This window comes from Carettochelys insculpta, chromosome 16 (assembly GCF_033958435.1).
Source record: "Carettochelys insculpta isolate YL-2023 chromosome 16, ASM3395843v1, whole genome shotgun sequence".
In the NCBI taxonomy this organism is placed as follows: domain Eukaryota; kingdom Metazoa; phylum Chordata; order Testudines; family Carettochelyidae; genus Carettochelys; species Carettochelys insculpta.
Window position 1 is genome coordinate 37,724,210 of NC_134152.1, and position 14,267 is coordinate 37,738,476.

The window sequence follows — 14,267 nt, forward strand, 5'->3', positions numbered from 1 at the left end:
AGAAGGCCTCTGTCCATCAAACCAACTGAATTTAGTTCCATTTTTTTCAGCTGTGGCAGGGAGCTGCAGAGAGCCACTCACTACCCGAGCAGCCACATCCCTGCCGGTGGAACACCTCCGCCGCAGCCTTCCTCCCTCTGGGTGTACAGGGCCACCTGGTGTAGGTGCCCCAGCCAGTGCCACTGATGGGTTAGGCCTAGGGGCCATTTTGTGGCTGAGGTCTATTTAATCCTGGAGATGGGGGTGGTGGGGGTAGGTTTGCGGGATGTGGGGGTAAAGCTTGGAGGTAGGCAGGTGGATTTGGGGGCTGAAACAGGTAAAGCCTGGAAATGGGGGGCGAGTTTGGGAGCTGAGGGGGATAGAGCCTGGGAATAGGGTTCCGTAAAATTATTTCAAGTTTTAAAAGGGTTCCGTGGCCAAATGAAATTGAGAAATACTAATGTAGACTTTTCTGTTTGAGGTAGAGCACACCAAGTCTTATTTCAGTCATGTGTATCTGCTTCTTTGTGGATGAATTAGTTCCATTACTCTGCTCGTATGAAGACGTTCGCTATTCTTTTAAATGAAGACTCAGTTTTGTGATATGTTGGTGGTATGCATCATGTAAGAGCAGCCAGTTTCCCAGATGCACTTGTCTTGGTGACTAGTGGATCATTCCTAAATCTCTCCCAGTGTAGGATTACCTTCTTATGGCAGCTCTTCTCCCAGTGACTTTTCTGAAATTTAGGCTCTTGAAATTTAGCAGAGAATAGTAGCTGCTCAAGTTATCATTTTACTACTTGATACATCAGTTTCTTCCAATTGGAAAGCATTCTTGATTTCTGTTAGGTTTGTATTCCTTACTGCTGAGGGGAGACATTGCATTCTCTTAAACTACAAAATACATCAGGAGATACAATTTACATTGATATCACCCCTTCTGCACAAGTGCTGTCGTCTATATCGTACAGGTTCTGACCTAGTGCAATGAAATACATAATCAGAGCACCAGTGTCATATGTAGGCTTAAATCATAGTGAGTCAAAGCATTACTTAGAAGCTATGGAAATTCACAGTGTACATTTAAGATCCAAGAGTACTTCCCATGAAATTACATTAAAATTTACTTAAAAAATAATAAACTGTAGCTGAAGGCTCACTTACATCTTTAGCTCTGTGGTTATCTCATTCTGCCTCCTACAGGTGCAGGGTGGGTGAGGTAATATTTTTTTTACTGTACCATCTTCTGTTGGTAAGAGAAACAAGCTTTTGAGCTTTCATAGCTGATCTTCAGCTATAGGAATGGTACTAAGAGTATCACAGCAAAATGCAATTGCTAGAATACAGTACAAATGCAGAATAGTATACCTATATTATTAAACACATGGTAGCCATATTTCAAAATTCTCATCCCAGCCACTAAACTTCTATTTTAAGGTATGTATGCATTAAATTTTACACACACTGGAACTGAGATTTGTAGGTATGTCTAAATGTACACATTCTAAAACTTGCATGTGAAAATACAGAGGCTACTCTGGAGAACTCATCTGTGTATTCCCTTCTGGCCCCCTCCTTAAGTAAACAAGTACTTTACCTATTTTACAATACTAAATCTGTTTTGGTCATATTTTCTTTTCAATAATTAAAATTTATGCCGCTTTTTCTTAATTAACTCTGTAATTTCTTTCATTAATTTAAAGTACCATGTTTGAATTCATCACAAATATTTTCTGGGTTTTTTTCCTAGTGATGTTGACAGTGTTATACCTCCTGCTGCTGTTGTGACTGCCTCCGAACATTCTAAAACTTCTCTAGCAATTGGCACTGTGGTAGAAGAGAAGGTAAATTTTACCTGAGTGTATATTTAATGAATTTTGTGTTTTAAGAAGGAGTCTCTTCTGATTTTTCCCTTTTGATCCCTAAGGGTTACCAGGTTCCTGTATTAAGGCAGACATTACAAGGCCAGTTGACTGCACATGGACACTCAATACCCACTACTGGTGAGTAAACACAACTGTAGTCCTGTTCATAAAATCATAGAATACTAGACTATCGAGTCCCCGCCTGCCCTAATGGCAGGACCAACTACTGTCTAAACCATCCCTGATAGACATCTATCTAACCTGTTCTTAAATATCTCCAGCGATGGAGATTCCACAGCCTCCCTTAGCAATTTATTCCACTGTTTGACCACCCTGACAGTTAGGAACTTTTTCCTGATGTCCAACCTAAACCTCCCTTGCTGCAGTTTAAGTCCATTGCCTCTTGTTCTATCCTCAGAGGCCAAAAAGAACAAGTTTTCTCCCTCCTCCTTATGACACCCTTTTAGATACCTGAAAACCGCTATCGTGTCCTCCCTCAATCTTCTCTTTTCCAAACTAAACAAGCCCAATTCTTTCAGCCTTTCTTCATAGGTCACATTATCTAGACCTTTAATCATTCTTGTTGCTCGTTTCTGGACTCTCTAATTTTCCATGTCTTTCTTGAACTGTGGTGCCCAGAACTGGACACACTACTCCAGCTGAGGCGTAACCAGTGCAGAGTAGAGTGGAAAAATGACTTCTTGTGTCTTGTTCACAACACACCTGTTAATGCATCCCAGAATCATGTTTGCTTTTTTTGCAACAGCATCACTCTGTTGACTCATATTTAGCTTGTGATATAGAAATAGATCTTCAGAAAAACTGAACAGAGAAACATTTGTTCCCCAAATAGGTCAGCCAATAAGAACCAATACGGTTCGTTCTGCAGGCAACAGGCCAGGTTGGGAACTGTAAGTATATTTACAAAAAATATTTCACTTTGTGTTGTTTTTAAGCGCTTTCTAGTTTTGTTAAATTTAACTGACTTGATTATTGAATACATTTTATTGTAAACCACCTTTTATCTACGTATATGTAGACAGGAGTGGTGAATCTACTCTAAATTGTAATCACAATTAACAAATAGGGACTGTAGATTCCTTTAGGATTACCTAAAGGAAAATACCAGTCTAATCTAGGAGATCCTGAAAAGAATGTCCACTTTCAAAGAATAAATCATTAAAATGACTTCATAATTTCAAGTACAGTTTTAAAAATATCATGTGGAAAACTGCCCACTAGACAGTTTTCAGAATAGGGCAGAAGGAATTGGCTTTGTCATTTGTAACCATTAGAAATCATATTCAGAATTACATATTCTATTTATTAAATAATTTTGCATTGGTTAAGGTGACTAAATTACATAAATGAAAACCCTACAGCAATTTTGGTTCTGTTTTGATTTGCTGCTTTCAAATGGGGAAGATGATTCCTTTCAGTCTTGTATATCGTCATCCAGCTGATACTACTTTCTGGAATATGTGTTCATATATGAATTACTGTTGTACTGTAAACATAAATAGCATTTTACAAAACACTTCCTTTAAAAAAAAAAAAAAAGTCCTTGCCACAAATAATATTAAACTCTCAAAATCAATAAACAGGTCAGTGGTCCAGACACAGGAAAGTGCAGATGCCTCATTGAGATCCACAACATAGGAAGCTTCTAAGAAGGAATAAAGGTGTTGAAGAGAATGGTTGGTTGGTTGGTTGTACAGTGTGTTGAAGATGAGAAGTGCTCAAAGTGCAAAGAATAAAATATGTCAAAGAGTGGCAGAGGAGCAGTGGGCCTTTGGTACATGTGAAGTTGGGAGACTGTTGTAAGCTTAGAGAGCATCTGTCCAAAATTGCAAAGCAGAGAGTAAGGACAGAAGACTGAGGGAGCAGTTGGCAGGAGGGACTCTGGAGTGGGAGAGTCAGGAGCAAGAGGATTATAGGAGGAAATGAGCAGACAAATAGAGTGGCGTTGAAGAGACTTAAATTGAGGACAAGGACAGGAGATGCCCACAGAGGGACACCAGCTTCATTCGCTTTCCTCTTTTAAAATAGGGGCAGAGTATAACAAACAGTGATACATTTTTTTGGGTTTCTTTAGAAGTTCAAATCGAGGACGCCCGCATAGTGAACGTACACAAAGGACTCAGGCCCCAACATTACCAGCATCAACACCTGTCTTTGTGACTGTGCCTCCACCTCCCCTGTTTCCTCCACCTCCCCATGCACTTCCTCTTCCAACGGGGGTACCTCCACCACAGTTTCCTCCTCAGTTTCCACCTGGTCAGCCTCCACCTGCTGGGTACAATGTCCCCCCACCGGGATACCCCCCAGCTCCTGCAAACATATCAACACCTTGGGTACCATCAGGAGTACCAACGGCTCATTCAAATACCATCCCAACGACACAAGCACCTCCTTTATCTAGGGAGGAGTTTTACAGAGAGCAGCGGAGACTTAAAGAGGAGTAAGTATTTGGCTCTGAATGAAGTTGCATTATTTTTCATTATTTTTATTTCAGTAGCATATTGGACAGCAATTACACTAAAATGCATCTGCCATAAGCAAAAGTGACATATAAAGCAAATATTTCCAATGTGTTTTGCATAACAAAGTGGTGAATCTACAAAACTGAGACAACTGTAATTCTAAAGTATGCAGTGAAGCTTATATAGGTAATTTGTGTTTTTCATAAAAATAAGATAATAGTAAAATATTAAGTTTTCATGCAAACATCAATGTTTTCTTTATGTTCAAGCTATCATTTATAATTTTATTTTAACAGAGAAAAGAAAAAGTCCAAACTTGATGAGTTTACAAATGATTTTGCTAAGGAACTGATGGAATATAAGAAGATTCAGAAGGAACGTAGACGCTCATTTTCCAGGTAATTTTTACATGTCTGTAAAGGAGAGTCAGATAATCTAGCAGGATTAAAGCATTCCTCTCTATCTTCCATGTCTATAGAGTGATTATCATTATGATACAGGTTTCGTGGTTAGATCATTAGCTCAAATTTAGGCCAGATTGTAATTGAATGGAAAATGTTACACTCTTGCAGCAATTTGACCCATCTGGAATTAGGACTTAGTCCAATTTATGTGAGCTAGAGTCATATGCTTGTGATGACACTTTTTGTGGAACATCTTATCAAAAGCTAACAGAATATATGTGCTTACTGAAAGCTCTAAGCATTTCTATACGTTTTTCTTACCAATGAGTGAAAAGACTCCACTGTTTCTGCCAGTGTGTCAATTAGTTTATGATACTTTGGAAGAGCTTAACTTTCAGGACTCCGTATCTGTGCTTTTCACTAGCATTAAGATCACTTTACTTTATTCCGAGTGGGGAGAAAAGCATGCATTGATGGTTATATTCAATTTTTTTGAAAACATTTAAGTTTACGGTTGAAGGGCTACATCACTAATGAATGCTATTAGGTATCTTTTTTTAAAAAAAAAAAAAAAATATCTAGGAAAAATCCTCAGGATCCTGAAAGTCCTGAAAAGCTTTTCACCCTATGGCTGTGTCTAGATGGACAAAAACTATTGGCAGAAGATGTGCAAATTGAGCAACGCCTTTGCATATCTTTTGCCATCAGTTTTGTTGGGAGAGGCTTTTCTGACATTTGGCCAATCCACAGGAGGCCAAATGTTGGAAAAAACCCTCTGTCAGGACATCCCTTCTTCCTTGTGGAACAGGGTTTACAGGGATGTCAACAGAACACTCCTAACCAGCAGATCTCTTCCAAGAGATCTGCAGTCTGGATACATGCTCTGTTGACAGTAGCCTGCACTCTAGAGATATCTCTGCTATTGGGTTCTGTTGTGCAATGTTGGACTGTGTAATTCTTCAGTAATAACACCATACAAATCACAGTATTGGCAGTAACAGTGAATAATTTATATTATTACCAAAAGTCACAAGTTCAAAGCTAAAAGCTTTTAAATGTGATTTCGCTTGAAACAAGCTCACTGTTCTGAGGTTTTATCAGTTGTACTTATCTCCAGTGAGGAGGGCTAGCTGAAAGAATTAGTTAAATAAAAACCTTATGTCATCTTAGGAATATTGTGTGCACTGTTCAAATTACTGAATAAGCAGTAAAGGTAAATTGACTAAGCTGGAATTTCATTAAGATTAGCTTTCTGTCTTCAAGTTAATTCATGGTCTTCTAATGCTTAGTTCTGCACTTTAATCATTAAGATTTGCTTTTTTATCATCCTGTTCTAACAAAAAAACCTGTAGAGGCTGATTTGCAGAGTAGTGAAATCTTTGTCTGCACTTATGTAGGCCAGTAGAGGCCACTAAACACCATATGAAATCCAGTGAGGAGCATGGTAAATGTTGGAACTCTTGTCCAGCAACATCCATGGTCCAGTAGTACCACGAATGTTGTTGAACTGGTGAGTGCTTGGACCAGAAAGGGGCTCTGGGCTGGAATGGAGCCCCGCTGGCGGGGCAGGTTGCCTCACAGGCAGCACTGTCCTGGGGAGATGTTAGGATTAGGGAGCCTCACTGTGCAGAGTCCTCTGAGGTCAAGGAGCCTTGGGTTCAAGAGCCTCGCAACCTATGTCCGGGAAGCCCAGTTGGGGTAAGGAGCACTGGTAGCAGCCCTTTGAAAGTGAGGAGCCCAGCCAGGGCAGGGGATCCCTCTGGTAGCCCTGCAGCAGGGGGCTGGGCCAGGGAGCCTAGCTTGGGTGTGGAGCCCCACTACAACCTCCACAGAAGCAGGGAGCCCTTCATCAAGGAGCTGGCTGGGGAGGTGGGTGGGGAGGAGGAGATTCCCCTCCCCCTCCTCCTCCCTTCTTCTCTCCCCGCCCCCAGGAGCAGGAGTGGAGATCCCCTAAGTAGCCCAGATGCCTGACCTCTCCTGGTCCAGCAAATCCCTTCATGCAGGAGTGCATGTCCTGAATGTGTCAGACCAGGGAGGTACAACGTGTGGTATGATGGAAATGAGTGATGGAGCTCTTCCCTGGGCCTGCAGATTTCCTGCACAGAAACAAAGGAACAACTTTTGCATATCCTGCAAAGACATGCTCTTACAGAGTAAATTACTTATGAGACATTTGGAGTTCCACTGTGGCTGCATTGGTTGCCTACAGTGGTTTTGGTAATACAGTACAGAAAAAGGAACAATATTTTTGGGAGGATGGGTTTATATGTTTGGGGCTTTTTTTTTTTAAACAGAGTGAAGGGACTCTTTACATTAAAATTTTGTGTTTTTGTTTTTAAGGTCTAAATCACCCTATAGTGCTTCATCTTATTCTAGAAGTTCATATACCTACTCCAAGTCAAGATCAGGTTCATCCCGCTCCCGTTCCTACTCCCGATCCTTTAGTCGCTCCCACTCTCGTTCGTATTCACGATCACCTCCATACCCAAGAAGAGGCAGGGGGAAGAGTCGTAACTATCGTTCTAGGTCAAGGTCCCATGGATATCATCGTTCACGATCAAGGTCCCCACCATACAGAAGGTACCATTCAAGATCAAGATCTCCAGTTTTCAGAGGCCAATCCCCCACCAAGCGGGCTGTACCTCAAGGGGAAGGAGAGAGAGAATATTTTAACCGATACAGAGAAGTTCCACCATATGACTTAAAAGTATATTATGGGAGATCTGTTGACTTTAGAGATCCATTTGAAAAAGAAAGATACAGAGAATGGGAAAGGAACTATCGAGAATGGTATGAAAAGTATTACAAGGGCTATGCTGCTGGAGCCCAGCCTAGGCCTCCAGTGAATAGAGAGAACTTCTCTCCAGATCGATTTGGTCCACTAGGATCCAGGCGAGAGAATTCTCCTTATGCTCGGTGTCGTAGGGAGGATTTTGCTAGTGGACAAAGCCATAGAAGTCGCAATGTAGGTAGCAATTATCCAGAAAAGCCTTCAGGGCGAGAAGGCCACAACATTAAAGATCCAGCTAAATCAAAGGAAAAAGAAGCTGAAAATCCCCCAGGAGATGGCAAAGGAAACAGGCATAAAAAGCATCGAAAGCGAAGGAAAGGGGAAGAGCATGAAGGCTTTTCCAATGCTGAGTTACTGGAGGGCTCACGAAAGCCCAGAGATCCTGGTGCTGGGGAAGAAATTAAAACTGACTCATTGTTCATGCTCCCAAGTAGGGATGATGCTACACCTGTCAGAGATGAGCCTATGGAAGCAGATTCTATTGCTTTTAAACCAGTATCTGAAAAGGAGAAAAAAGAGAAAGATAAACCTAAAGTGAAAGTTGACAAGACAAAACGGAAAACAGAAGGGACTGCTGCTACCAAGAAAGACAGCTTAGTAAAACCATCTAAGACACCCCAAGAAAAAGCAGAGGCTGATCGTGAAAAGTCTCCTCGAACTGAGCCTCCAGTGAAAAAAGTGAAGGAGGATTTGCCAAAGACAGACAGTGCTAAATCAACGTCATCTCAAAAGGATGAGAAGCCACTTGGCACACCACGGAAAGTTAATCCAAAAGTGACAAAAGAGCATCCAGAAACCAGACCAGCCAAGGATGAAAAAGCAAAGAAAGAGCATCTGAAAGAATCCAAGCCAGAAAAGCCATCAAGCAAGGAAGAGAAGTCAAAAAAAACCATGGAAAAAAGTAAACCGCCTGATACAAAACCTGAAAAAAGAAAAAGAAAAGCAGAGGAAAAGGTAGAAAAGGAACACGAAACCACTTCATTAAAAACCTCTAAAGCAGAAGTTGCTGAAGTGAAACCATCCCCAAAGGGAAAAACTGAGCCTGATGGTGAAAAAACTGAGAGATCACCTGAAAAAGACAAAGCTGCTTCTCTGATCACCCCAGCAAAAAAGATTAAATTAAACCGAGAAACAGGCAAAAAGATTGTAAGTGGAGAAAATGTACCTCCTACAAAAGAACCTGCTGAGAAACCTGAGCCACCCAGTAGCAAAGTTAAACAAGAAAAAGTGAAAGGAAAGATGAGAAGAAAAGTAACAGCAGCTGATGGATCCAGTTCAACTCTAGTAGATTACACCAGGTACCTTCTGATTTCTTCTTCCCTTATTTTCACTCTTCTGCTCTCCATAAAATAAAATGTAAGTTATCTAATGATAGGAACAACTACATTGATAATAAAATGAGCATATTAACGACAATCAAGCAATGATAGTGTTTATACAGCAATTGTAAAAGTATGGGTTTGTCTACAAAAATATGCTGTGACAGGGTCCATGTACCTCGTGGGCCCCAATCCTCTGCTCTGTCCACAGTCCCACACCAAGAGACCTGGTTGCCCTTGCCAGGGTTCGGGCTTTGGTCGCTGCGTTCCGTGGGCAGCCAGTAAGAGTCCCCAATTTGATCAGACAGAGCAGCCAGTCCCCTCTGCCTTTAAGGCAGCCTCAAGTGGGACCAGTTGGCCATAACTGATTTAGGGCAGCTTCTTCCCCAGGTGCTCTCACTCTGATTGTCAGGGCTGTTTCGAGCTGCTTTTTCTCTTGTAAGTTGCTCCCCTTGCCTCACCCTGTCACAATGCATTATGTAGCAGGTTAGATGCTGACCTTGCTGAGACCAGTTAACAGTTTGTTAATGCACTTTGATCTAATTCCCTTTGAAATGGGACATTAATGAACTGTTGATGCACATCAGCAGGGTCCACATGAACAATTAGGTATGCTGCTACAGGGTACAGCTGTATTGCTTCTGTGAAGACTATCCCTTCAAGAGGCGGTGACTAGGCCCGCAAGAGAATTTTCTTATTCACTTAGCAGGACTCTACGCCCAGGGTTTGGTCAGGTTAATCATCTTGCTCGTGGGATGTGAATTTTCACACTGCTGAGCAATGAACACCGTAATTTCCTTATGTGGACCAGGCCTTCGTCTGGGACAGGTAGATTCATAACCCAGCCTGCAGTGAAGTAAAAGCCTTTAAACACCAATCTAAGGTGTTAAAAATCAGTCGTGTAAAACAAGCAGATGCTTTGAGCTAGGTCCTCAAATTCAACCAAGTTCCTTTCTATGTGGAACCCAGTAGTGGATGCAGAGGTGCATCATTGGATGCTGAAGCTGCACCCCATCAACTACTCCTGAATAGTAGTGCCCAGCTGGCTGTGGCTGCTTCTACACTGGCCCCTCTCATCAGAGGTGGCATGGTAACAAGGCAATTCGAAGCAGGCTAATGAGGTGCTAACGTGCATATTCAGCACCTCATTAGCAAAATGGCAGCCACCTGAATTTCAAAGTGCAGACTTTGAATTGCAGATTGACAGTGTAGACGGGGGCAGTTTCTAAAGAAGCGCCCCACTTTGACATTCCCTTACTCAGGTCTAATTTTGTGGGAGTAAGGGAATGTCAGAGTGGGGCGCATATGTTGAAGTTGCCCCTGTGTGCACTTCAAAATTTGCACGGCTGTTGTTATGTTAGTGAGACGCTGAATATGCATGTTGGTGCCTCATTAGCCTGCTCCAATTGCCTCATTACCATGCCAACTCCGACAGGAGGGGGCAAGTGTACAAGCAGCCTGTGTGTTCTATACCTCATTTACTGAGTGAGCAAGAAAGAACATGTGGCCACCCTTTGTTCCACCAAAAATGGCACCTGCTAAGAGCAAGACATTAGACACATTGGCATGGGAATTTTTTAAATTACTGCAAGTTGTTTTTAATATTTAGAAAAAAAATTCTAGAAAAAATCATAACACAAAGGTGGTTTGACTCAGTTGAACAAATGAAAATTGGAGAGTCAGTGATTGCTGACTCTTCTAGTTGACTAGATGAAGGAGCTACTTTATATGAGTGATACTAGCAGAACTAGGACACAGGAATTATCAGATAAGAGATCCCCTGATCTGCTGATCTACTACATTAATTAAATGTATTAGCAGGGAGAAGTCATTAATTTATTCTTATAATTCGTAGCCTGTGGGATCATCCTCTCTTGCACACTTTTATGCTATGAATTTTTTTGGAGGTAATATTGAAGATGCAGAGTTTAAATTGTGAAATTAAACAAAACACTCTATAGAATGCATCACTTTGATTAACAAAATTAATTCTGTTATAACTAGATTTTGCCATTAATGTGTATCTTTTACCCCCCGCCCCTCTTTTTTCCCCCACCGCGTTAGCACTAGCTCTACTGGAGGCAGCCCTGTGAGAAAGTCTGAAGAAAAGCCAGACACAAAACGAACAGTCATTAAGACGATGGAAGAGTATAATAATGATATAACAGCCCCTGCTGAAGATGTCATTATTATGATTCAGGTTCCTCAATCAAAATGGGATAAAGATGATTTTGAGTCTGAAGAGGAAGATATTAAATCTACACAAGCACCTTCAAATGTAGGAAAACCTGCTAGCATTGTAAAAAATGTCAGTGCTAAACCCACAAACCCTGTGAAACACAGTGAAAAAGAAAATGAGCCTTTGGAGAAAACACAGAAAACTGCAAAAGAAGCAAATTATGAAAGCTCCCAGCATGAAGCAAAAAGTTCAAAAAATTCTGTCTCAAATGAAAAAGGGAAAACCAAAGACCGGGATCATTCTTTGTCAGACAAGGACACTTCTGAGAGAAGGAAGAACAGCGTTCAACCAGAAAAAGGCCACTCAGAACGTGGGACTGAACAAGGAAACCTGAAGAACCTTTCTCAGTCTTCCAAAGACAGCAGATCTTCAGATAAACACGATACTGGGCGTGGATCATCTGCTAGAGATTTTACTCCTAACAGGGACAAAAAATCCGACCATGATAGCAGCCGGGATCATTCTAGTTTCAAGCGCAGAGATGAAAAAAATGAATCAACAAGGAGAAAAGACTCCCCTTCTCGAAATAGAGACTCTTCATCAGGCCAGAAGAGTAAACCAAGAGATGAGCGTACAGAATTGTCCAAAAAAGGAACTGTGGAGTCCAAAAGGAGTGGATATAGTCCTCAGAGAGAGAGAAGACAGTATGATCACAAAACGGCTCATGATTCCAAACGTTCATCAGATGAACATAAATCTCTAGATCGAAGCTCAGGTAAAGAGAGAGAGAAACACATACCAGAAACAAAGGGCAATAAAGACCGAGACACAAGCGGCAGTAAATCATCTCACAAACATGAGTCACCCGATGCAAAAAATGAGAGAGAACATGCTACTGGGCAAAGTGACAAGAGCACCGTCAAACCTAAGCCTCAGTTAAGCCACTCCTCTCGACTTTCTTCTGACTTAACTAGAGAAACTGATGAGGCTGCCTTTGTACCAGACTACAATGAAAGCGATAGTGAAAGTAACGTGTCGACAAAAGATGAAGACTCTGTAGGAAGAAGTACTAAAGAACTGAAAGAAAAGGCAGTGGATAAATCTAAAGAGACTGCAGTTAAAGCAACTGTTGGCCAACCTGCTGTAAGTAGGAATCAGAGTCAAAGTAGTCCCAGTGTTAGCCGCAGTCGTAGTCAAAGCCCTTCTGAAAGTCAAACTCGAAGCCACAGCAGCAGTGCAAGCTCAGCAGAGAGTCAGGACAGCAAGAAAAAGAAAAAGAAAAAAGATAAAAAGAAACACAAGAAGCATAAAAAACACAAGAAACATAAGAAACACACTGGAAGTGAACCTGAATTGGAGAAAGGCCAAAAACACAAACACAAGAAGAAAAAGTCCAAGAAGAGCAAAGAGAAAGAAAAGGAAAAAGAAAAAGATGACCAAAAAGTGAAATCTGTCACTGTATGAAAAGACAGATAAGAAAAATTGACTTAATTACTAAGTCATCTGTATTAAATTTTGTTATAATGTAAACAAATTCAAGCTTTGTAAATAATGACATGGAAGACCCTGTGCTGCACTTAAAATATTGCTGCTTGATTATTTGATTTTTACATCAGAGCTTTATAAAGTGAACATTTTGTACAGAATTGTGAGTTGTGACCATGTAACATGAAAGGTTTTGCTGAGGCATCTTATTCTTAACCACCGTTAATTAGTTTGGGTGGAGTTTACTGTACTGTGAATATTTTCACATTTGAATTTTTTTTAATTGCCTGGCAGAAAAAGCTGGTATCGGTTCTGAAATACCAGCAGAATGATTTGCAGAATACATTACAGCCCTGTTATGTCACTTTTTGATTACAATAAAAAGTTTTCTGTAAACTTTATTCAATGTGATGGAATTTCCAATAGTAGCAGAATATAAACAGGGTATGGGTAAGACCAGTAGCAGAAAAAAATGACAAATGAAAGCTTTTAGTTGGCTGAAATTTACTGAACGTAATAAAACAGTTTTAACTTTTAAAAAACAAAGTAGAACTTGTGGGAAATTTTGAGCTAAGTTAATAAGGGTGATGCTGCAAAAAAAAAAAAAAAAAAAAGCTTTTTATGTGCCAGGCTATGCCAACTAGATGTTTTTATATTTAAAAGGGTATATTACCTGAATAATAGCCACTATACGTAGCTGGTACTAACTTTTTACAATGTGATAAATACAAAACTGTCACGTCTACATTGTTCCAATTTATGTTAAAGAACCATTGCCATGCTCTGGCAAATGTTTACAAATGTATTTTAGAAAACCTGTCCTATATTCTGTATTTCCTTTTGTATCATTGCTGATCACCAAGATATGTCTTTACAATTTAAGCTTTTGCTTTATAGTGAGCTATTTCATACCATGTATCACCATGGAAGTGACTTATCAATACTATTGAATGTTGGGGTTAATGAATAAGTTTGATAAAAGGAGGAAGCCAATTAGAAAGGCAAGCTTTTTATAAATGTTTCTGAATGATGAGAGGAAATACAGAAAAAGTATAAATAGTGATTATGGTAATTTGAAGAAGACCTATAGTGATACTTTTTATTAAAGTGACAGCAGTGTTGTTCAAAAGTTGGAAAGTTAACATGGTGAGAAGTATTTTTCACTCTGAATTAAGAGCCATCCTGGTACCAGTTGAACCTGGTGGCGCAAACCCTTGACTGCAGTGGTGCTGGAATTTGACCTAAACTGAGTTTTGTTTGAAACTATTTAAATTAAAAGCAGCATTTCAGGGCTTCCTGCTTGTAGAGACTATTTTCTTCAAAAGCGATGTTGTTTGAATGATCAAACTGCTTCCACCACAATCAGGAGAGATCATATGGTGGCCTTCATGCACGAAGCATTGGGTTAAAGATGAGCTTTCAGGTGTTTGTCTAAAACAATATAGCAAATTGGGGTGACTTTTGGACTCCAATTTCACAGCAGCAAATTATCATTTTTATGGTAAGGCATTTTTCTTACAGTGTACTTCAAGCATCTTCTGCTGTTTAGTGGAATAGCATATATCAGAGAGAAACCAGTCATTTGCTTTCTTTGAAGAACTAGAACAGTAGAGTTGTTGCATGTTCCTCTTTCGAAGTATTTGTCTGATGCAGCCATTTCATTGTTCAGTAAGCAGCAAGTGTATTGGTATTTGCATCTGCAAAAGGTTTTGTCTACTCAGCCATATTTCGAAGATTACCAATGAGGCGCTGAATTGCATAT

At 40.4% G+C, this 14,267-nt stretch overlaps 1 protein-coding gene across 2 annotated transcripts in view; it reads left to right on the forward strand.

Moving 5' to 3' along the window:
* RBBP6 (RB binding protein 6, ubiquitin ligase) overlaps positions 1-12,487 on the forward strand; it is a 45,900-nt gene extending 33,413 nt beyond the window's left edge. For both annotated transcript variants that reach the window (XM_075011244.1, XM_075011245.1), the window contains 7 exons: positions 1,730-1,823; positions 1,907-1,982; positions 2,698-2,755; positions 3,940-4,305; positions 4,624-4,725; positions 7,072-8,820; positions 10,906-12,487. In XM_075011244.1, the coding sequence (XP_074867345.1) occupies positions 1,730-1,823; positions 1,907-1,982; positions 2,698-2,755; positions 3,940-4,305; positions 4,624-4,725; positions 7,072-8,820; positions 10,906-12,484 (4,024 nt within the window). In that variant the 3' untranslated portion in view covers positions 12,485-12,487. The remainder of the gene's footprint in view (positions 1-1,729; positions 1,824-1,906; positions 1,983-2,697; positions 2,756-3,939; positions 4,306-4,623; positions 4,726-7,071; positions 8,821-10,905) is intronic.
* The last annotated feature ends 1,780 nt before the right edge of the window (positions 12,488-14,267 follow it).